Source organism: Canis lupus, chromosome 10, assembly GCF_048164855.1.
Source record: "Canis lupus baileyi chromosome 10, mCanLup2.hap1, whole genome shotgun sequence".
Taxonomy (NCBI): domain Eukaryota; kingdom Metazoa; phylum Chordata; class Mammalia; order Carnivora; family Canidae; genus Canis; species Canis lupus.
In genome coordinates, this window is record NC_132847.1 from 27,288,183 (window position 1) to 27,309,607 (window position 21,425).

A 21,425-nucleotide genomic window follows, 5' to 3' on the forward strand; every position below is an offset into this window, starting at 1 on the left:
TAAAAAGTGTGAGTCCCAGCTCACCAACCTGTGCCACACGTGTTTATAGTCTCCTCTTCCTGCCTTCTCAGAGGTAGCATACTATTAACAGTTTGGTGTTATTTCTCCAAATCGTTTTCTGTGCAGTTACTAACATTTTCATGTATAAATTTATACTTGTAATTTTTCTGCATTTGTTTTTATGAAAATGGAATATTTTAAGTATTTCTCAAGTTTGGGGGGTTTTTGTTTGATTTTTCAACTGTATCATAAACATTTCCCAGGTGTTGCTGACTCTAATGGCTCTTGTGTGGCTGTACTTTCCCCTCCCAGGTGCACAATCTATACAGTTGCATAAAAGTAGCAGAAGACTTTGTATCTCCAGAACATGTAAAGCACTGTTTCCGCCTGACACAGGAATTCAGGCATCTCTCTAACACCCATACAAACCATGAGGATAAACTGCAGGTAAATAACTCCCCCTTTACCACACGGTCTCCTCGTCTCCTGCTCGGCCACAACCACAGAACACACATTTTGCATCAGTCCTCGTCACATTTTCTTTTAAAGAATACTCCTGTTTTAGCCTGCTCATTTCTGCTGTCACCTGCCATTTCTCAGCCCCGGGAGATACAGTATTTCAATGCTGATAACTGGCCAGACCGACTTTTCCCAGTCAGGTGGCGAAAGCACTGTGGCATCCTGCTCTAGGCATATTTCCAAGAAGGGCACTTCCCCAGAGCTGCTTCTCACAATACATTTCTGTGCAAATTCAGTTCCATAAAGCCCTACTAGGACTGCAATCCATGTCCCTCGAAGTATTGGGTGCTTTAGTAGCATTTAAAAAAGAAGGAAGCCAGATTCCCCAGGCAGAACTTCAGCAACCTGCATAGGCAGTGTCTCAGCCTCCCGCTGGTAGATCCAGTCACCTTCAGCCCTGATCTGATCTTTTTTGCTGTTCCTTTTAAAAAATATAGAACATTTCAACCATAAAAGTTCAATCACATTGATAAATAGATAACACTGATACCATAGAGAAAGTGCAACTCTGCAGGCCTACATATTTCAGTCCTCACCTCTGTTAGTCTCTGCCTGTCACATGTCACCTTCAACACTCCCAGGCCTCTGGCACTGTTTTATTTTTTTGGTAGTATTTTTCAGTAACCAGTTATGTATTTCATCTCTTTGTTTCTATCCCTGTAAGCTATTTAAGTTCCATGAAGGCAGAGATTTACTGTTTTATTTCACTGGTGTTTCCTAGCACAATATTTGATACATAATAGGTACTCGGTAAATATTTGTTAAATTATTACAAAAATGTAATAAAGAGGACATCTGAGTGGCTTAGTGGTTGAGCATCTGCCTTAGCTCAGGTCGTGATCCCCAGGTCTTGGGACCGAGTCCCACATCAGGCTCCCCAGAGGGAGCCTGCTTCTCCCTCTGCCTTGTGTCTCTGCATAAGAGAATAGCAAAAGGGGGCTTGTGTGCTCATCACTCAGCTTAAGAATTAAAGCATCCTGTACACAGAGATGTATAACATAACACCTATAGAGCACTACATTATTGAAGCTTCCATGTACCCTTCCCTGTTCTGTCTCCTTACTTTCCCTCCCCAGAAATAATCACTATTTTGGTTTAAAACTCTCTTTAACTTGTTTGCTTTATTTTAGTGACTCTTAACTGTTCCTTCCTGCTTGATGTATAATATGTCTTCCTCTTAGACAATTAGAAAATACATACAAGCACAAAGGGAAAAAATATCCAATAATCCAACCTGCCCACTGTTGTTTTAGTGCATTCCTATTAGCTCTAGGACCTTAGGACAGGTTCTTAACCACCAGGCCTCGGTTTCTTTAGTTTCTCGTCTGTAAAAATAGGGATAATAATAGAATGGACCTCATAAGGTCATATGGTAAGGATGAAATGAAAGTCCATGTAATAAACTTAGCAGTAGGGGCACTTAGGTGGCTCAGTTGGTGAGGCATCTGCCTTCAGCTCAGGTCATAATTCCAGGGTCCTGGGATTGAGCCCCGAGTCAGGCTCTCTGCTCGGTGGGGAACCTGCCTCTCCTTTTGCCTGCTGCTCCTCCTTGTGCACTTAGTCTCTCTATCTCTATCTCTATCTCTATCTCTATCTCTTGCCCTCTCTCTGTTTCTTCCTCCTCTGTGTCAAATAAATAAGTAAAATCTTTATTTAAAAAAAAAAGCTCAGCAGTAGTGCCCAACACTTAAACTAAGCACATAGATGAAAGTGATTATGAGCCTTTCAAATGATTTCATCATTCTTTTTAAAATACAGACCTTATATTCTCTGTGATTTGTAAATTGTCTTTGGGATTGATTTGGGAAGTATGCAGTCCTGGCTGAGGGGCTTCCTCACTGACTAGTAGGCTTTATAGGCTGTATAAAACACACATTTTTGTTTGAGAGTATAATATAGGGCTGACCTGAACTGACTGGTGATTGCTCTCTCCAGGTGAAGAACATCATTTATCACGCAGTGAAAGATGCTGTTGGCACCCTCAAGGCTCACGAATCCAAACTGGCAAGGTCTTAGGCATGGAGAAACTCCAGACTCCCTGTGAAGCAGGTCTTTCACTCACAACACATACAGGGAACGGCGGGCTACTCTGCTGGAGCAGAGGCCCTTCACTTGGAGCCAGTGTGGTCAGTATTACAAACTCTCCAGCCACTCTTTCTACGCTGCCTCAACACTGAAGGTTGACACAGGAAAGTCGCACTGTTCACACACACAGTTTCAGACTCCAAGCCGAGGGTGCCATATCCCCATCCTGTGGTCTTTTGGGACTCTGAATTGCCTGAACATTGCTGGGCTTTCCTGCACATTCTCGTGACTTGAGATCCACGGAAACCGGGAATGTGGGCACACCTTTCTTTTCTTTTTTCTCTTGTGCCTAGTGAAGTGGGAATGTGTTTGGAGGTAGGGGGAATCACACAACTGGTACAAGTAGGGGCTAACTGCTTAAACATGCCCGGTGGAAGCCTGACAGTGTCTGCACGTGACCTCTGACACAGCCTATCCCAGGAGATGGGGTGAAGCCATTCCCCACAATCTCTCCCGTGAACACTGGAGTCTTGCAGGACCCAGGGAGAATCCACTGCTTTTCCCAGGAGGCTCCAGGATTAGGAAATGTGTGTATTTAGTGAAAAATAGGTTTGTAGTGAAATAGTTACTATTTCATGAAAGTAGATATTTTTAGAATTTTTGAAATACCACAGTTGTTTTCCTGGATTATGAGGAAAGGCACATTACATTTAGTCTTCCTTTCGATAAAAATCTTTGAAGAAATATGATTTTTAGAACTCAACTACCCATTATAGCACAAAATCAGCCAAAGCAGAATTTTTAAAAATTGGCTTTTTAGGATTCTTTTAGTTTCTTCCCCTCCCATCTCAGTCCTATCTTGAGGGAACAGCCAACTGAGAAAGAACTTTGTCATGTCTGAGCTGTGCTGTGTTTTAAGAATACACACACTGGTGACACAAGAACCATTTTCACCTATTACCAGCGTTCCCTTGGAACTCCTCTTAACACTTCCAAATGCGAAGAAAAGTTTGATTTCCTACATGAGGCTTTTTGGTTTTTTGGGTTTTTTTTGTCCAGAAATATTTTCAGCAAAACTTTCCAACTCTGTGGAGTTTTATTAAGAATTTATTTGAAAATGATGGAATTCATTGGCCCATAGATACATTGGAAAATGTATCTATCTTCTTTCCAGCTGTACTGTAGTGCCCTGCAGGCTTGTTTATATGTTCACAGTTACTTTTTTTTTTTTTAATAAAAGTCATTTACTGTAGAATACTTTTAATTTCACTTTCTGTATTTTAATTTTGTTGAAGGGCTGATTGGGATTTCCATGTTCTTATTAAAAATCTAACAAATCAGTTTGGAGTGGACTGAATTCTTTATGAGCCAGCCATTCTGTAAAGGCAGGTGGAGTACAGGTAGAGGATGGTTTGTTTTCAGATCTTTATTACATTGCTGCTTCCGATTACCCTTTGCTTCCTGAATTTGTGCCTGTTTGAGAGAGGGAAGTGCCAGGTCATTGTGGCTTGTGGGTTTGCGGGGGGAAGGAGGAGGTGGGTGGTGAAGGGGAAAGGTCACTTGAGTTAGAAGGTGGGAGAAAAGATGGGTTTTCCATAGTTTATGCTGTGTGAATGGAATGGGAAAGGTGAGGTCTTGACCTTCCGGAGGCAGTCAGGAGTGAGCGAGATGGGGCATGGCATGAGCAAGGTTTTGGGCAATCAGTAATGAGATTCCTCAAAACAGGGGGCCTGGCTGCCCACATATGAAACATGTGGTCCTGTGTCCACCTCTGAGTTGGTGGAAAAAGACCCAAATGGCAATTTTTTTTTTTTAAGTCAAGCAGCAATTACAGTGACTTGAGAAGTGAGGATAAACTACATTCCAATTAGAAAAGGCCTTTTGAAGAGGAAATTGTAAAGAATAGCAAGAGAGGTCATCAGAGGCTGCTTCTCCAGACCCTGTTGGAAAACATCTTCCAAAGTGTTTGAGCCTGGAAATACAATTATCAGGGTGGAAATAGACCATTGTGTGGTTCAAGGATACTAAGTTTGAATAGTACCATAACCGAAATACAGAGCTCTAACCGTGTCCTTTCAGCCTGGGTGGGCACGGGTCGAGGCTGTGATCACCAGAAGACTTACACCTCCACTTAAAGAATGCAGAACCTTTGAAATGGGACAGGAAAGGAAAGCAATGGGGAGAAAGGGGGTTGCAGAGGTTGGAGCTTTGTTGCTTTGGTGAAAATCAGGAGGCGGGCTAGCCTACATTCTGGATATAAATGTCTTCAGAATTAGGGCATACACTGCTGCCAGCGTTTGCTGATGGGGGTGGAACTGGAGCCCCTGAATCCATCTCCAACATCAGACGCCCCAACTCTTCTGTTAAAAGAGGGTCCATCTGGGGTAGTCACCTGGAGAGCATGGGCTCCTTCCCCCTGCAAGGCTAAGCAATGACAAAGTAAAAAAGAACATCAAAGGAGGCGGGGGTCCTCCTCCAACTGGGGTAATTGGGGATGGCTGGAAGGGTAAGGTGGACAGGTGGAGCTATACTTTTGACTTCAGGAGTTCTTGGGTGGGCGTCTTTACAGGGCCTGTGATGGGGGAGGACAACTAGTCAGCAGTTGGGAGAAGTGGCCTGATTAAAGTAGACCTCATGGGTTGGTTATATCTTAGCAGCATGACTTGGTGGTTTTGTGACCTTGGCAAATTATTGAACTTCCTAAGCTTCCCATTTCCTTATCTTTAAAATGAGGATAATTATAACCTCCTATAGGAAGGGCCCTAAAGATTCAGTGAAATGATGCGGGTGAAGGGCCGGGAACTCCCTAAGCACTCAGGAAGCCCTAGCTAGTATTCCTCGGGGAATCTTTAAGCCTTTCAGCCTAGTGTGGGCAAGGCGGGAGGAGGGCCTGGGGCTGGGGGCTGGTAGGTCGGGACGGAGCCTGGAGGCCTGCGAGGACCCCAGCCGGAGCTTGGAACCCACGCCAGAGGAGCGGGCGGCGCGAGGCGGGCGGGCGCCGAGGGTCAGAGGCGCATGCCCGGTGGCGGCAGGTGCGGGGCGCGCCGGCCTCCCCTTTAAGAGCCGCCGCCGCCCACGGCCCCGCTGCGGCAGAGACCTCCCCTTTAACCGCCGCGGCTCCCCGCTCCGCGGCCCCCGCGGCGGCTGCTGCTGCGGCTGCTGCTGCTCCTGCGGCTCCCGCCGCCGCCGCCACCTGCATCCTCGGCCCGGGCCCCGCGCCCCGCGCCCCGCGCCCCGCCGGCCCCGCCATGGTGTCCTGGATCATCTCTCGGCTGGTGGTGTGAGTGCGGCGGCGGGGTGGGGGCGGGGGCGGGGGCCTGGACGAGCCGCGGCGGCTCGTCCCGCGGAGTCACCTACAGGCGCGTCGTCCGCACCTGGGCCCGGCGACGGGGGACCGGCGGGGGATGTTGGCGGGGCCGTCGCACGCCTGGCTTCCCACCCCGTTTATTTTTCTCCTCTTCGTGTGCCCTCGCCCCCCTGCATCCCGGCGCCGGCGTGGCCTGTTGATGAGGGGGTGGCGGTGCCCTCCCCCACCTAGCGGGTCTGGCCCCCTGCAGGGAGCGGCTGATGGCGGGGAGCGGGGCAGGGCCGGAGCTGCGGCCTTGGCCTCCGCCCTCTTCCCTGGGTCGGGAGCCGGGAGCCGGAGAGCAGGGAGAGGAGGGCACGTGCCCCGGGGCCCAGGGCGGGGGTGGGGGGTGGGGAGTGTTACATCTGGGTGCCGGGAAGCAGGGATGCTGAGGACAAAGTGTGGGAGGTACCCGGGAGAGGACATGCGGGCCCAGCCAGGATCTGCGGGAGCCACGGGGGGCAGTTGGTAGCCTTCAATGCGCTGCCAGCCGCCCCCAGGCCCCGGCAGGGAAGCCCCCACGTCCCACACCCTGCCCCCAGGAGTCCCCCACCCCACCCCCCACCTCCACAGGTCAGTTGGGCCGTGTCCTGTCCCTACGAGGCCAGTCCGGGAGAACAGGCAAACACCTGCACATTGTCCTAGGGCTGGGCCTGGCAAGGCCTTTGCGATGGCCTCAGCGCCCCCCCCCGCCCCCCGTAGGGGACTGGCACCCCAGGATTCCCCCCACCCCTGCCTTCCTCCCATCCAGTGCCCTCATGTGCTTGCTCTGGCTCCTCTGGACCCAGCAAGGTCTCCCTCGGTCCTCCCCAGCCCAGCCCAGAGGGAATCCCTCCTACATCCTGTGGCCTTCTGAGTGGCAGCTTCTCTCTTACCTGGATGAGCTTCCTGGGACCTCATTCCTCTTCCCACACCTGTGTCCTATGTATGGCCGCTGAGGAGTTCGCTACCAGCTTGTACTCCAGCCAGGGCCTCCGCTGAGCTGGGTCCCGAGGCTCTTACATGGGGTGATCAACCTTTGTGCCCCCCAGGGCCACAGGGCTACAGAGGTGCCTCTGGCCGCCACATAGATTGCCCCGATAGGAGGCGTCATGTTCCAGATGGACCCGGCCCTGCCCAGCCTGGCTCTGAGATAGGAAGTAGAGGTTCAGGGCAGATGGGTGACAATGAGCACAGCATCTGGAGAAGAAAGACATTGGTGGCAATGACCAGACCCCCCCTTCCCCCCATGATAGGTTTATGTACAATCAACGATCGTGGCTAAAGAGACCACATTGGATGCTGTGGGCTCTGGGTCTTTCTTCACCTAAGGGGTAGAGACAACCTGAACAGTGGAGGGGAAGAGGCAGCACCCTAACCAGCTGGGGGCCCACATGCTTGTGTATCACCTAAGGCTGCACCACTGTGACCATGATCACTGACCTGAGGTCATCGATCCAGCTGATGTGGCACTCTGGAGTTCTGTCCTTCTCCCCTTACCTACCCAGGGACTGACTGATGGAGAGCTGGGAGGGAGAGGCCACTGCTCTTGGCCGAGGGGACCAGTAACCCTGCCTGCCTCCCTAGGCTCATCTTTGGCACCTTGTACCCAGCCTACTCTTCCTACAAGGCCGTGAAGACAAAAAACGTGAAGGAATATGTAAGTTTGTGACACTTCATCCCCCACCCTCCTACGTGGTGGAGGTAGGGGCAGACGGAGGGTCACAGCACAGACAGTAGTACCTAACTGTAGCTGTGCTTAAGCACTCATCAGATCCTGCCTCCAAGAGGCTCCTCTGTGTCCCTTTCCCCTGGCCCTGCTGTGATCCACAGGCACAGTGGAAGCCCTGAGTGTCCCTCCCACCTCCAGCATGGTTGGCAAGCAGTCTTGGGGGCCCTGAGTGTTCCCTTGAGGCCCCAGCTCACGCCGCCCTCTGTACCTGTAGGTAAAGTGGATGATGTACTGGATCGTCTTTGCCTTCTTCACCACGGCTGAGACGCTCACGGATATTGTGCTTTCCTGGTGAGATCCAGCATCCCTGCCCCACACCTCTGGGCCCAGGGTTTAAACTCTCTACCCCATCTGCCAAACAGAAGATGGAGACCTGGGGTGGAGTACCCCTGCAGTTCCCTGGGGTCCCAAATGTTCCCCTCCCCTCCACAGGCCCGGCTTGATCAGTAGACTAAGAGACATAGCCCCGCCTTTCTTTCTGGTGGCAGCCGAAGTACCGCCACAGAAATCAGGAAACCTGTTTCTGCCAGCCGTACTGTGTGGCCTGGGGCAGGTTATAGCTTTTTGGGGCTCAGTTTCCCTGTTTGTAAAGTAGGATTCAGTCTTAACAACACCCGATGCTGGTATTTCAGAGCACCACTAGGCTACATTGGGAGCACTCACAGGACAGAGAATGCCTTCAATAACTGTATGTATATTCATAGCAGGAGCTCAAAAAATGTTTATCGAGTGAGCAAATGCCTCTTGGAAGAGAGGACTAACAAAGCACAGAACATTGTAAGACAAAGAGAGTTTTATGGAAGGTAGAAGACAAAGGATGATTGCATTCGTAGACTGTAAGGGCCTGTGGCCTTTGAGAAAAATAATTTTAGCACAAGTTGAAGTTCTAATTTCTTCAGGTTAGAAAAGAATATTGGGTTAGAAATCAAGGACAGTGAGCATAGATGCTTCTTGACATGAAGGCAAAACTTTGTGAGGATGTAGGAGGCACAAAGGAGTCTGTGGCCTGAGGAGAAGGAGCCGGGAATGGACAACAATCCTTAAGAGCAAGAGGCGTGTCCTGACTGTTGGGACAGGATGGGGTCCAGAGCACAGCTGGAGAAGCCTCAGTCTTCCTCATGGGAAGCTGGGCAAGCTGGGTGGGAAAGGCCTGGAAGCTTGGGGTGGGGGGCGGGGTGCCCACCCTAGGACAGAAGAGTGGGGCCCTCTGTCAGGGGGCAGGGGGCCCAGAGTGCTGAGGTTCCTGCCAGGGGCACGTCTCGCTCTCTCAGCTGAGCCCCCCTTCCCCTGGGGGTTAGAAACGCCTGGGTGCCTGAACCTTGTGGGGACCGCAGTACAGAAGGGATGAGGGGCTGTAGCCGAGGGCCCGCGGGCACCAGCGCACCGCCCAAGTCCCTATCCCAGGCTCCGCCGCTCGCTTCTGTCCCACCAACAGGTTCCCCTTCTACTTCGAGCTCAAGATTGCCTTCGTGATATGGCTGCTGTCCCCTTACACCAAGGGCTCCAGTGTGCTCTACCGCAAGTTCGTGCATCCCACGCTGTCCAACAAGGAGAAGGTGTGCCCCCATTTCCCGCCACAGGCCAGGGCAGCTCTCCCTGGGGCACCTAGAATCCGGAGGCAGGACCTGGGCCTTTGTCCAGGTGGGGGTGGGGGCAGGGAAGGGCCTGGCCAGCCAGGCCTTCCCCTCACCCCCTACTCCTTCTCCACGACCACCACCCTGGCCCCCAGGAGATCGACGAGTACATCACACAGGCCCGAGACAAGAGCTACGAGACCATGATGAGGGTGGGCAAGAGGGGCCTAAACCTGGCTGCCAATGCTGCAGTCACTGCCGCTGCCAAGGTGAGGTGGGCACACCAGCCTCTGGGCCCCCGCCCTGCTCACCCAGGCCCCTGGCCAAGCCCCTCTACCCCCCCTGCCCTCCCCTCCCCCCCCCCCCCCCCCCCCGCCATCTGTGGTGCTGTGATGCGCCGGGGCTTGTGCAGCTCAGGGTTCCAGGCCCGGCGCCCCTCCAGCTAAGTGACTTCCGTGCCCCGGGCCAGTTTCCTCATGTGTCCCAAGGGGAAGGGACAGCCCCAGCCTGTCACTGCTGCCATGGGACTGAGTGAGGACAGTGCAAGGAAAGCATGGAGCTCCATGGTGACACTGTCTCCACCCGCCCTGCCCCTGGTTCTCCCGGTGCGTGGTGGTGACCCCAGGGCCAAGGGGTGCTGTCAGAGAAGCTCCGAAGCTTCAGCATGCAGGACCTGACCCTGATCCGGGACGAGGATGCGCTGCCCCTGCAGGGCCCCAACAGCCGACTGCGACCCCACCCCAGCGGCCTCCTGGACACCATCGAGGACCTGGGTACAGGCGGGGCCCAGTGCCGGGCACAGGGAGGGACAGCCACAAGGGCTACGGGCCAGGGTAGACAGCCACCAGACCCGTGCTCTCCTTTCCTCCCCCAAAGCAGATGACCCTGCCCTGAGTTTGCGGTCGAGCAGCAGCCAGGCTGACCCCCGCACAGAGGCCTCCGAGGATGATATGGGGGACAAGGCCCCTAAGCGGGTCAAACCTGTCAAAAAAGTGCCCAAAGCTGAGGTAAGAGCCCAGGCCAGGGCTTGAGGACGTGGGAGGCGATGTGGCCCTGGGCTGGGCCCTCTGACTTCTCCCTCTGTCCCACAGCCCCTGGCTTCCAAGACACTGAAGACTCGGCCCAAGAAGAAGACACCTGGCGGGGGTGACTTGGCCTGAGGTCCTGAGCCGCAGGCCACAGAGCCCCTGCTCCACACTGTGCCAGGAGCCCACGTGTCTCAGGTCCCGGCGCCCCTCAGATGGCTGTTTCCGGTGCCTGCCCAGTGACCGCGCCTCTGGAAAGACTTGGAGTCGAAGAGGGGGTCCACTGTGGGGGTGGAGGGTAGAGGCTGGAGGAGCTGCCGAGGACTGAGCCACCTGCGCAGGTGGGGTCCTCCGAGCCCATGTCGCTCTCCTCCCTGCTTCAGGCCTGCCCCACCCACCCAGTGCCTTGCTGAGGACCATGGCCACCCCCTTACTGCGGCCCTAACATGCCCCACCGCTCTCCCTGGGGTGGGGGTGGGGCAGTCCCAGCCCCAAATGGCCTGTGGTGGGCCTGAAGGCAGCTGGGACAGCAGGACGGGGTGGGGAGGCTTCTGAGAACCTGGCCAAGGGCTCCTGGCCACAGCTGTGAGTGGAGGCCAGGTGGGAGCTTCAGCTGGGGCCGTGGGTAGGACTGTAGGGCTGCGTGCTATCCGTGCCCACTAGACGGAAGCAGGTTCTGGGGCTGTGCGTGTACGTGTGCGTGTGCGTGTGCATTTCTGGGTCTAGGGCTGGGGGTGTGGGGTAAAGGACTTTCCCTTCTGCACTGACTACCCCTCACCCTAAGCCCCAGCTGGCCCCCTCATGGCTTTCAGGCCTCCCTCCTCCTGTTGGATCCTCAGGAGCCCAGCCCAGCCCTGCATGGGATTCTGGGGGCCTCTGCCCTCCTCTGCCCTGAGGCCCTGTTGCCTCCTCCCACCCCCACCCGCCCCAGCCCCCGGCAGCTGGAGAAGCCTCTGCTGAGCCAGCCCCTTTCCTCCCGACCTGGGGCCCAATTTCCTTTGCCCCAGAGTCCTCCTGTGCCAAGCAAACGGGGCCCTGTGTGAACGGATGCTCAGGAGCCCAGCCTTTGCCCCACGCTCTTCCCAGCTTCTGCAGTGGTTCAGTAAGGGCCAGGAGAGGAGGCATGTGCGAAGGACAAATGTGGGAGCCAAAGGGCTTCAACTCTGGAAAGGGGGTGCCCACTGGACCTCTGGCACTGGATGAGCCAATAAACGAGATTCCCGCAGCCTCTCTGCCTGGTTCTTGCCTCTCAGTTGGTGGGGGACCAGGACCTCGGGTGAAGAGCAGGGCCCAGCCGTAGGAGAGAGAGAGAGACTGGGAGCCCTGGAGTCCTGCTCCCCAAGATAAGTAGGCTTCCGCTGCTTCAGTCTGTGAAACTGGTTTGGAAGCTCAACATATGGCCAGGGAGGGGGGGCCCCTGGGTGTCTCGGTCGGTCAACTGGGTGGGTGACTCTTGAATTGGGCTCAGGTCCTGGGATCAGGCCCTGCTCCATGGGGAGCCTGCTTCAGGATTCTCTCTCCCTCTGCCCCTGCCCCGCTCGTGTGCACTCAAGTGCGCTCACTCTCTCCCGCAAATAAATCTTGGGGCCCCTGGGTGGCTCAGCAGTTGAACACCTGTCTTTGGCTCAGGGTGTGATCCCAGGAATCCCAGGATCAAGTCCCAAATCGGGCTCCCTGCACGGAGCCTGCTTCTCTCTCAGCCTGTGTCTCTGCCCCTCTCTCTCTCTCTGTCTCTCATGAATAAATAAAACCTTAAATAACTAAGTAAATAAACAAATAAATATTTTTTAAAAAAACACAGGAGAGTAGAGGGGCCAGGACTTGAGGGCTAAAAGCCCCAACCCTCAAGGTTGTCTTGTCCCTCAGAATCCTGCCCCGAGGCCTCCTCCCCCAGTGGACCTTCTTCTGGCAAAGTGCCAGTGAAAGCTCTGAGGACAAGGACCCCCATGAGGTCTTCCAGGGAAGAAAGGACAGGATTTGGGGGCTTCTGGGCAAGGGCTGGGGGTTGGATGGCTACAATGCCCAGAAAGGCTAGAGACTGTTGGCAGGGAGACGGTGGACTGAGGGAAGAGGTGATGACGGGGAGCAGCCTCGGGGTGCATGTGTAAACTGGCAACAGGAGGACAGGGGACCAAAGGCTGTGGCACCAGGAGGGAAGATGTAAGCCCAGGACAGCCCGGCAGGGTAGGAGGAAAGAAAGAGGGAGGCTGCAGAGGAAAGGGCCTGAGTCCTTGAAGGGGGAGCCAAGGCCATGGGCCGAGGGAAGGGGGAGCATGGCCAGGAGTGAGGGGGCAGGCACTGCCCCATGGAGGGAGGTGAGAAGGCAGCCCCCCAGCGGGCACAGGGCAGCGGGGACCCGGCCCAGGCTCTGGGCCCCGAGGTCCGAGGAATGCCCCGATTGCAGACGTTCCTCTCCCTTCCCGGCATCACAGGGGTAGGTTCTCCCACCACGCTTGTGCCATGGAAGCCTCACATCACAGTGGGTGTGAGGAGAGAAACATCCTTGTCACCTTCCCCGAGTCCTCCAGACCTCGGAGGAAGGTCATTCCCTTCACCATTGGCCTCTGAGTAAATTGGCCCCTTCCACTCTCCCAAAGGAGAGGATGTGTCGGGGTGAAATTCAGGGGAAAGACTACCTTGTTCTAGAAAGCTCTCTAGAGAGTAAGATGCCGCAGTCTCATGCTAGCAGCTGCCATATGGCCGGGAAACCAGGGTCGGCCCTCCCTAACCTAAAGCCGGCTTGCTGCAGAGTACACACATGCACACGTGGGCCCACACACCCACACACATCCATGGGCCTGGTGGCTAAGGAGGTCACTGCCAGTCCCCCACACCAGGCTCCCCAGGCACATCTGGGTTTCTCTGTGTCAACAGGAACATGCTCAGTTTTCCAGGCTCCTTGGTCCGTTGCCATGGAAACATTCAGGCAGTCTCCTAGAGCTCGGCTCAGGGCCTGGGACCTGTGGTACAGGAAAGGAGAGGAGGGTGGAAGGTGGCAAAAGATACAGGCAAAGACTCCTGGGAGGGGCTGGTGGGACGCATTTGGATCTAGGTGACATCCTGCTGTCTCATCCTGCTGTCTCATTCCTTGGGACCACCTGCCTTGTGCCCTCTGCCTCAGTAGGACCCCTAGGCCAGGGCATGGGGAAGCAGTGTGAGAACTGAGGCCAGAGCCATGTGGAAGTGGCTTGATTATGGCCGGGGTCCCCATTGGGCATAGGGGACGTCGGATTGGGGGTGGGAGCTGAGGTCTGGCCCTGCGTCCCATGCTCAGATCATCTTGGGGACACCACACGGCCCTCCAGGCCTCAGGTCCCTGGACAGAGTGTCCTCCGGGCTGGAGCTGCCTCAGCTGGCTCCCCCTCCCTTTCTTGCGTGTGTCCCACACCCTGAGAACCTGCTGAAAATGGGATTTCCAGGCTGTGACGTCAGAGGAAAGCCGGCAGCTCCAGCCTGTGCTAGCCCTTCTCCAATCAGCAGAGCTGAGCCCAGTCCTGCTCGGCCTGGAGGAAGGAGGGCTGATGGGGAGCCAGGGGCTGGGGACTCTGGGCCTGGCAGCGTCAGTGCATCCATGACAATGGGGAAAAACTGCAACCAGGAGATGCAGGCCAAAGGCACTGCTGGCTTCCCACTGCCTGAAATCTCAGCCAGTTCGTGGTCGTTTCCCTCCCAAATCTCTCCACTTTCCCCTCTCTACGCTGAGTCAGGCCTGCCTGGCGAGGGAGGGCCCCTCAAGTATGGAAGCCTTTGAGTTCTGCCCAAGAACGTGTCCCACACTAAGGCAGGAGGCAGGGATGAACACGGGGGTGGGGGTGGGGGGGCCTGCAAGGAAGGAAAGGCCCACCAGGTGGCGCGGCTCACTCTCACTATGGCTTCCCCCCCTGAGGGGAGCACCACTTCCCACAGCCCACCTGGGGTCTGGCGAGCAGAGTGCCTCACGCCCCGCTCCCTGGGGTTGGAGGCTCCTGAAGAGAACAGCCTTGCAGGTGCATGGAACACCTATGATTTCCTAAGCCCAGCCTGTGTGCCCACCCCCTGCACACTCCCCAGGGGACGGTCAGCCCCAAAGGGCAGGTCCTCCCTCTACAAGAGGAAGTAGAGGAGTTGCCAAGATGATTTTGGAAGCACCCTGCAGTCCAAGGGACCCAACAGAGGTGTCTGAAATGGCATCCAGAGGGGTTCCTGGAGCTAATGTCAAGGTCATGTGAAGAGAAGGACCTGAGAGGTGGCACGGGATAGGGCCCTTGGGAGGGGCAGGCTAGGCCCAGAGAGGGAGAAGCCCACCTGGCTGCAGGACCGTCTGGATACGATCTCCCTGATGGCCACAGTGGTGGTCCCAGGCCTGCCCCAGGTTTTACTATTCCCCCAACCTTCCCTCATTTTCATCTGGGGCACTGCCAGATTCAAAAAGGAGAGGAAGTGCTTCTCAGCCTTTTGGCTAAGATCAAGTTTAAAAAAGGAAAGGAAAAAAAAAGACCCTAATTTCCAAAAGCTGGAATCCCAAGGTACTTTTGCAAGAGCCGAGGTTGGGGCTCCTTAGTGACCTACTCCTCCCTGACCTCTTTCCCAAATGGACCCCACTCCTAATGAATTACCATCTCCTTTTGTCCCAGCCAGCTGAGTGATCAATAAATAATGCTGCCTGAAATATTGATGGCAAGTTTTACACGAGCATCCCTTACTGTGCCTGTCATTGGGGAACTAGAGCTGACAGGGAAATGCATGGCCCCAGAGAACCCTCTCCCGTCTCTGCCAACAGAGGGTCTGTCTCTGCCAAGATTTCAACCTATTCCCATGTCAGCCAGGAAAGGTCCCCCAGAGACCCAGCCAGCAAGCTCCAACCTGGGGAGACTCAGGTGAGTTAGGCCAAGCAGAGAGCCTTCTTGGTACTTTTGTCTCCAGACAAAGCGATCCCATTTCCTCTGTTCCATGTCCATCTGGGGCCCACCAGCTCCTGCTCTCTGAGTGGCAGCTCGGAAGGAGACCTGCTGGTCCTCTGTCCTCCAGATTGCCTGCTTAGAGCATGAGCATCAGGGACACGCATGTTCCCAGACTTCTCTGGGTTTGCTCTCTCTGGAAGAAGGGGAGGAGAGAAGAGGAGCAGGTGAAAGCTCTCGAGCTCACCTGGTGCCAGTGCCCTTCCCTGGGAGAAGCCAGGCACACTCAGGCCTCGTGCCCAGGCAGGGCACACTTCAAGCCTCAGCTCAGCTGCCACCCCTGCCCCCTCCTACCTGATCCCTGTGGCGCCTGGCTCTCCCTCCTGCCACCTCCCCCTGCTTGGTCCCTGCTGCCGCCCCAGCAGACCCCAAGCCAGGATGTCGGTGATGTTCCCCGGCTGCACTACAGTGCCCCAGCATCTAGTAGGGGGCATGAGAAAGCACCAGCCTCTAAATCTGGGAGTCTCTGTGCTGGGCTGTCTGCCTGCACCTGAGGACGGCATCTGCCCCGATGGGCTTCCTCCCTGCTCTGCCTCCCCCTGCATGTGCTCCTGCTCACTTGCTCTCCTTTCTCTCTCACACACACAGATGGGAGTCAGCGTTCCAGCCACATTCAGTTCTCACTTTAATTCAAAAGCTAAATTGGGAAGAAGAGCAGCTTCACACTCCCGATTTAGCCTGGGAGAGAAAAAGGGAGACAGCCTGGATTTGCCAGTAAAAGGAGAAAGCTGGGTGTGGGGTAGGGGAGTGGTGGCATACGTACCCAGAGCTGAGGGAAGACAATGAAACCCTCACCACCCAGCTCCCAAAAATAAACCATCCATCGCTATGACCCCAGAGTGACCCCTATTAAGCCTCTTTCCCATACAAGTGCAGCCATTCAGGGCATTACCCCAGCCAGGGTAGGATTAGGGGAGGCAGAGGAGATTGTGGTCATTAAAACTATGAAAAGAGGGAGATGCTGCTGCTTTGGTCAGAGGAAGGACAAAATCAGGAAGTCCTTCTTAAATCTAACTTCAATCCCTCTGGTGATGGCTGGTAGATGATGAATGAAAGCAGAGTCCAGGGATGCTTGCCCACTAATATTCACAGCAGCGTTATTCACGGTAGTCGAAAGGGGGAAGCGGTCCAAGTGTCCACCAACAGAAGAAAGGGTAAACAAAGTGGTGCATCCATACAGTGGAATATTACTCAGCCTTAGGGGGGGAGTGGGATTCTGACACATGGATGTGTCAACATGTCACTACAACAGGGATGAACCTTGGAAACATTACGCTCAGTGAGACAAGGTGGTCAAAGAAGGACAAGTGTCAGAATTCCATTCGTATGAGGTATCGCGAACCGACAAATTCACGGAGACAGAAACTACAACAGAGGGTATAGAGGCTGGTGCCAAGGGGCAGGATGGAGGGGCTTGGCTTCGTGGGTACAGAGTTTCCGTCTGGGGTGATGAAAAAGTTCTGGAGTTGGATGGCGGTGATGGTTGCACGACATTGTGAATGTATTTAATGCTACTGAATCGTACACTTAAAAATGATTAAAATGAAAAAAAAAAAAAAAAGACTACAGTGGTGGGGTGCCTGGCTGGCTAAGGTGGTGGAGTATGCACCTGCCTCTTGATCTCCTCTGTTCAAGCCCCGGGTTAGGGTATAGAGCTTACTTAAAAAATAAAAAAAAATTTAAAAAAAGGTTAGTAAAATGGTTAAAATGGTAAATATTATGGTTTGTATATTTTATCACAATATATATATTTTTAAAGACACTGAGTCCAATGTCAGTTTGAAGACTCAGTCATCCTGCCATGAGGGCTCTTCTCTGAGGCTTGGCCAGGGGGCAACTGAGCCCTTGAGGTTCCAGTGATCCCTTCCTTTGCCAACAGGAACGGAAGAGCTGCTTCTGCCTGGGGTACAGGATCCCCCTGTGGACAGTCCTCCCAATAAAGACTTATTTATTTATCTATTTTTTTTAAGATTTATTTATTTATTTATGATAGACATAGAGAGAGAGAGGCAGAGACACAGGCAGAGGGAGAAGCAGGCTCCATGCTGGGAGCCCGACGCGGGACTCGATCCAGGACTCCAGGATCGCGCCCTGGGCCAAAGGCAGGCGCCAAACCGCTGAGCCACCCAGGGATCCCCTATTTTTTTTTGAGAGAGAGAGAGAGACAGAGCCAGCTCCCAAGTCAGGGCGGCTGGAATAGAGGGAGAGAATCTTCCAGCAGACTCCCCACCGAGCGCACAGCCCGCTGATATATGGCCCTGAGACTATGACCTGAGCCAAAACCAGAAGCCAGCCGCTTGCTTGACTGACGGAGCCGCCCCGACGCCCCATCCTAGCACAGGAGCTAACTCTTCCTATCTCATATCTCCTCTTGTCAGTGTGATAATTGATAATCAATAATCGGGAGGGAAGCTCTTCTTCCTCCTGTGTTCCAGCCTCCCCTTCAGTGGCTCATTTTGACTTTGCCCTAAACAGAGTTCCCACCCAGGTAGAGTGGCAGGGGGTGGCTGGACGAGGAGAAAGGGAAGACCTTGCAACCAGCCGCTCCCCCGGGCCCCCCGGTTGCCACTGCACCGAGGGCAGGGTGCATCTTTGGGCCGAGCTGCCGGGCTGTGAGTCCGGGTATCCAGGTGTCCGGCGTTCGTTCCCTGCCTCTGGCCGGAGGCCCCTGCAGGCACGTGGGCAGCCGGAGCCGAGGCCCCAGGCCTCACCCTGTCCTGCGTGACGGCGGGCTCCCGGCTGCTGTCACACCCGGACTCCGCGCCCGGCCTCCTGCATGATGGCCAGATGGCTGTCCCTGGGGAGCACATCAGCCATGCGGGTCAGAGGAGTTCCTGCAGTCCCTGCTTCCTCTACCACAGCACACTTACCACTGCTGCCACTGCCTGTTTATTTGTCTGCCTCCCTCACCAGCCCATGACCTGCAAACAGGGAATCACCTTCTTACCTCTCTTCTTATCTGTAATGCCTAGAGGAGCAGATGTTTCATAAGTGACTGTTGAAATGACCTTTCACGATAGGCCAAACCCTATGTGACTTGACTGGAGAACCCCTAGGGGGTGAAAGCTTTGTCCAGTGCATTCTGGGGCCCCAGGAAACATGTGGCTCTTGGCACAAGCTAGGTTTCAGCCCAGAGGTTCTGAAGCCAGACTATCTGGATTGGAATCCTGGCCACCCCACCGCCTGGCTCTGAACTTAATCCAGCCTCCCACCCTCTCTGAGCCCCTTCCTCATTATTGAAGTGGGGGTGACAATGGCGCCTATGTCACTAGGCATTGTGAAGACAAGCGCCCATCCAATGTTTAGCACAGAGCCTGTCACGTTGTATGTCTGGGGGTAGGGAGGGGGCAGAGAGTGCATTGAGAGACCAAGTAAAATCAGAAGAAACATGCACCCTCCGCTGATTGCTGCATCCTGGTGTGTGTGTGGGGGGTGAGGCCAGCACTACTGTGGGGTAACCCCAGGGGGTGGCCTGGCCCCTGCTGCCCTCCCCCTCCCAGCAGGTCTGCAGAGTCCGAGCTCACCCACCATGAAGCTGAGCGCCCCGGCGCTGGGATGGGCGGTGGTGAGGGGCCAGAAATAACCGCCGTTGCTATTCCTGCTTTTCTAGGCTGGATGGGAACGCTGCCTTTCTCATCTAAAGGCTGCTCTAGACTTCCTGCACATCAGTGGGCTCTTATGTAACACTCCCCTCCCTCTGCCTGCCCAACGAGCTTCCAGAGCTTCCAGAGATTTCTGCAGCCAGCTTTGCTGCACACTCAGCTGGGGGTGGGGGGAGCAAAGAAGGCACCACAGGCCACATCTTCCGGGGCCTGGGACAGGGGTCACATGGCACAGGGTCAAAAGACCGATGTCTGAGGATGGCAACCTCTTTCTGCATCTGCTCATTAAATCCGGGGCAGAAAGGACGCAGAGGCCTGAGTGTTCACCCACTGCCTCCTCCCTTAACAGATGCTCTGGGCCACCTCCCCAGGGCTCTGCACTGGAGGCCTAACCTAACTCTGGCGCATGACACTTTAGGCTGACTCTGAGGACAGCAACCCAGACCCCGACTCTTTTAAGCAGATCCCCCAACCTTAGCCAAATCCTCCATGGTCTGTCCCTGCAGCTCCTGGATCCATCAGAGCAGGTCAGGTTCCCCCGTCAGAGCCCCGAGACCCCTTCTGCCTCAGGCCTCAGCATCCCTTTCCATGGGCCCTCCTCAGAACCCGTGAGTCTCCACCCGCCCTAGGCCTCGGGGTTGGCGTCTGGAACCGTTTCCCCATCTGTAGCTGGAGCACCTGAGATGGCCTCATACTCCAGCACTCAGGGGTGATTTTCTCTGTTGTCTCCTGCAGTCATCCTTCCTGTCTGTGCCTCCTCTTCTGTCATAGCACCTCTACCCCACCCCGACCCCAACCCCGCACCAGACCCGGCCTCTTCTGGGGTTTCTCCTCACCCCTCACAGCCCTTCACAGGGTGGGAACAGCGCTGTCCCAGGACAGACTGAAGGCCTGGCCCTCCCTACTTCCGGCGGAGCCCCTCAGCTACTGGAAAGAGTGACAGGCAGCCCTACAGAACTGAAGGGAAAGTCACTTCCTGAGCCCCAGGCTGGCCACAGCGGAGGCAAACCGCGATCTGAGCAGCACATGTGGGTGCTGACGTAGCTGGGGCTGGGGAGGAGGAAGTGGCAATGGAAAAAGGGGCTTGTTTTTCTCTGAGAGCTGCAGGCTGCTCAGCCATGGCTCGAGTTTCTGAGGTTCCCACTGGCTTTCACCTGGAGCCTCATCTGCCGTGGGCAAGCTTCATTCTGCTCTCACCTCTGACCCTTCGCCTGTCCTGTTTTCAAGGAAGACTGCAGACAGCAGCTCAGACCTGGATACCCACCAAGCACCTCTCGTCTCTCCCAGGTCTTCTGGCACCCATCCCCAGAGGGCCAGGTGTGAGAGCCCTGGACTCATCCCAAATGCCCCTTCGAGTTCTATGGGCACTCAGGCCAGGTGCAGAAGTGGCTCTTCCTCACCCTCCAATCTTCCTTAAAGTCTTTCCTTTGGGCACCAGGCTGGTTGTCAGTCACTAGGTAGGGACTCAATACCCCTCCCCCGAGATCTGGCTCCTGGGGAGGGGCACCATTCTTTTCATCCTGTCTCCTCCCCTTTCAGTCCCCCAGTCACAGCAAAGGAGCATGTGCCATCGGCCAAAAAATAGACCAGAGGAGAACGGGAATGACCTAGGTGCCTCCAGCCCTATGGCTAAGAAGGCAGGTCTAGGGATAACCCACCCAGGGAGGAGGTCCAAGGCACTGGTTTCCCAGTCATGGAGAGGGCTAAGGTCTGGGTAGTGTGTAGGGGCTTGGAGCCAGCTCCTCTCACTGTTCCTATGGAAGTTGTCTTCGGGGCATACACCATGAAGCAGAGCAGGGCTGTGAAGACCACCTCCTGTCCTGCAGGAGCTGTAGAGGGCAGAAGGAGACGAGGGTAGAGGCCTACAGGTCATCCTATCTCACAGCCCACATCTCAACCAGAGGCCCTAAATGTCAGACCATGGCCTTCTCCTTCCTGAGGCCTTGACGCCACTGTCCCCTTTGCCTGGAATGCCCTCCACTCACCATCCCCTCACCTCACCTCCTCTAGGTAGCATTGGTTTCCTGTCATCCTTCATGTCTCCACATAAATTTCATCTCTTCTGAGACACCTTCCCTCACCTCTCTAGTATGCTATACTCTCCATAATCTGAAATCATTTTTATTTACGTATCTGTTTACTTAGACACAAGTATCCCAATGAATGGCAGTTTCCAAGAGGGCAAAACTATACTTCTTCACTGCAGAATTCCCAAGACTTAGCACTGCTTCTGATACAAGCGGTGGCCAATAAGCCCTTTTTATGAAGAAAGAAGAAGAAGAAGAAGAAGAAGAAGAAGAAGAAGAAGAAGAAGAAGAAGAAGAAGAAGAAGAAGAAGAAGAAGAAGAAAAAGAAGAAGGAGGAGGAGGAGGAGGAGGAGGAGGAGAAGAAAGAAGAAGAAGAAGAAGAAGAAGAAGAAGAAGAAGAAGAAGAAGAAGAAGAAGAAGAAGGAGGAGGAGGAGAAAGAAGAAAAGAAGAAGAAGAAAAGAATGCTTTACTCAAACCTACTTCCTACTATCTCCCCCTTGGAACCCTCTCAACTCCAGCCCATTTTTTCCAGACAGACCACACAAGGACTGTCCTGGCCTCCCTACCCTCAACCCTGGCCTGAAACTGCCTCACTTCCTCACCACAAAATTTGGTCCTTCTCATGTTCTCTCTCCTCCAAAATCTCATCATCCCTGCC

At 54.6% G+C, this 21,425-nt stretch overlaps 2 protein-coding genes across 7 annotated transcripts in view; both read left to right on the forward strand.

The window, feature by feature from the left end:
• The window catches only part of KDM3B (lysine demethylase 3B), a 76,561-nt gene extending 72,677 nt beyond the window's left edge, over nucleotides 1–3,884 (forward strand). For all 3 annotated transcript variants that reach the window (XR_012037914.1, XM_072841187.1, XM_072841186.1), the window contains exons 23-24: nucleotides 313–447; nucleotides 2,455–3,884. Coding sequence is in view for 2 of the 3 variants with exons in the window: in XM_072841187.1 (XP_072697288.1) it covers nucleotides 313–447; nucleotides 2,455–2,535 (216 nt within the window). In the remaining variant the exon portion in view is untranslated. The remainder of the gene's footprint in view (nucleotides 1–312; nucleotides 448–2,454) is intronic.
• Nucleotides 3,885–5,681: 1,797 nt separating this feature from the next.
• On the forward strand, nucleotides 5,682–11,425 carry REEP2 (receptor accessory protein 2). 4 transcript variants are annotated; one of them, XM_072841207.1, is made up of 8 exons: nucleotides 5,682–5,824; nucleotides 7,457–7,529; nucleotides 7,816–7,892; nucleotides 9,037–9,157; nucleotides 9,331–9,444; nucleotides 9,801–9,948; nucleotides 10,052–10,182; nucleotides 10,267–11,425. In XM_072841207.1, exons 1-8 carry the CDS (start codon nucleotides 5,793–5,795, stop codon nucleotides 10,333–10,335), a joined length of 765 nt encoding a protein of 254 aa, XP_072697308.1. In that variant the 5' UTR covers nucleotides 5,682–5,792; the 3' UTR covers nucleotides 10,336–11,425. The 4 variants fall into 4 exon arrangements, with proteins under 4 accessions (XP_072697308.1, XP_072697309.1, XP_072697307.1 ...); XM_072841208.1 differs by lacking the exon at nucleotides 5,682–5,824 and adding an exon at nucleotides 6,878–6,897; XM_072841206.1 differs by lacking the exon at nucleotides 5,682–5,824 and adding an exon at nucleotides 6,965–7,203 and having other exon boundaries at nucleotides 10,055–10,182.
• The last annotated feature ends 10,000 nt before the right edge of the window (nucleotides 11,426–21,425 follow it).